The sequence below is a fragment of the Myotis davidii genome, unplaced genomic scaffold (assembly GCF_000327345.1).
Source record: "Myotis davidii unplaced genomic scaffold, ASM32734v1 scaffold198, whole genome shotgun sequence".
Taxonomy (NCBI): Eukaryota; Metazoa; Chordata; class Mammalia; order Chiroptera; family Vespertilionidae; genus Myotis; species Myotis davidii.
In genome coordinates this window covers 1,164,266-1,165,973 of record NW_006291485.1, presented here as the reverse complement: position 1 = coordinate 1,165,973, position 1,708 = coordinate 1,164,266, and the positions used below count along the sequence as shown (strand labels likewise).

Here is a 1,708-nt window from a genome sequence, read left to right as displayed (position 1 = left end):
GGGCCTGAGAAGAGTTCGAATAACTGCGCACGCGCGCGTGGGGGGCCGGACGGGGAGCGGGAAGAACAGGACGGGGACCGGGAAGGGCCGGACGGATAGCAGGAAGGGGCACGTGGAAAGCGCAAGGGAAGCGCGGGGGGGAGGGGAGGAGACCAGCGGAAAGGGTCGCGCGGCCGCCGCGTGTGTTCGAGACTAGTCGCGAAGAGACCGGAAACGAGCACGACGGTGGGAAGGTCTGGGCCGGCCGACCCCCGGCTCGGGAGATGTGGGGACACCTCTCGCTCCTGGCAGCCTCCCTCCGCGCCCGTGGCCGGGAGTAGGGGAAGGATCCCGGAGACGCTGTGGCCCCGGCAGGCGAGCCGTTGCTTCGAGGAGGCCCAGGCGGCCGCAAGAGGAAGGCTGGAGCGCGAGAAGGGGAGCGGGAAGCGCGGATAGACATGACTCACCCGTCCATTGCACACAGAAGAGACCCGCAAGGGACGGAGTGGAGGCGCCGGAATAGCAGGAACCGACCCAACGGCTCCGAGTTATAGACTCACAAAATGGCGGAGACGCCTGAACACGTCCCTTGCGCGCTCTGCCCATTGGCTCCCGCTGCTCAGAGAGGCGGGGAGAGCTCTGCGGGCCCCCACCAGCGCCTCCCAGTGGCTAGGAGGCCGCTTGAGGGGTGGAGCTAAGAGGAATGGCAGGCGACCGTTGGAGAATGTGGCCGTCCGTCAGGGCTCAAGGCGGAAACGGCCCATGGACTCGGGGGAGGGGAGAAAAGGTGGAAGCACGTGACAAAGCCGGACCCAATGAGCCAGCAGCCCTCCTGCCTAGGGCTTTGCGGGAGAAGCCATCTTGAGAGTGGGTACGTGGCGAGTCCGGCGGCGGGAAGCGTGCTCACCCTAGGTTGCCACCATCTTGCAAACGGGCAGGTGTTGTCCCCCTCACGCGTGAGAGCAAAGGGAGGCGCGTGGCCATCTTGGAGTCGGGCGGGACACCTATTAGGCTCCATCTTGCTTGTGGGCACGTGGCAGAAAAGTCTGATTCAAATTGAGACATTACTCCTAGGTTAGTAGGCGGGGAGGCAGAGGCCGCTTAACGCATCCCAGGCGCCAGGCCTCAGTCCTCACTGCTGGCCACCGAGCCTGCAGGCGCAATGTGGTCAGGAACCGCCCCGACCGGCCTGTTGGTTTCGGAGCAGCGAGGGCCGAGGGCAGTCCTGCACACGGGGCTTCTGAGCCGGGGTGGCAGAAAGCAGAATCCTGCCATCATGGGAAATTCAGAACCGGGTGCGGCTCCGTCCCAGCAGCAGGAAAAACACCCTAAACGTATTCCCAGGAGTGCTGCTTCCGAGTTTCACGGTTGTCTGTGACGGGGTTGCCCCTTCGGAGAGAAGAGGGGAAACCGAGGCCAGCGAGGTGGGCAGCGGGAGTTCCACCTGAGATCAGCGGCCAGAGCCGGGGAGGCTGCTGAGGGTCGGCTCCCTGGCGCTGCTGGTGGCGCCGGCCTCCGAGCCAACGGGCATCGTGGGCTTGGCGAGGTTCTCGTGCGAAGTAGAAGCAGCGGAAGCTGTTGTGATGATAGTTTGCTTGACGTCCCTGCCGAAAGGGGGATGTTTCAATGGCACCAGCCCAGAGGGAGCAGCAATGGCATTTCTCTCTTCTCTGCCTCGAGGGTTGGTTTCGTTTCACCCGCAAGCGCCCGTAGTCCTGGCAACAGCACT

The 1,708-nt window shown here is 64.4% G+C and overlaps 1 protein-coding gene across 3 annotated transcripts in view; it reads right to left on the bottom strand.

The window, feature by feature from the left end:
* Positions 1–547, bottom strand: part of PTBP1 (polypyrimidine tract binding protein 1) — a 25,465-nt gene extending 24,918 nt beyond the window's left edge. For all 3 annotated transcript variants that reach the window (XM_006764783.2, XM_015564621.1, XM_006764782.2), the window contains exon 1: positions 447–547. In XM_006764783.2, the coding sequence (XP_006764846.1) occupies positions 447–454 (8 nt within the window). In that variant the 5' untranslated portion in view covers positions 455–547. The remainder of the gene's footprint in view (positions 1–446) is intronic.
* Between the last annotated feature and the right edge of the window lie 1,161 nt (positions 548–1,708).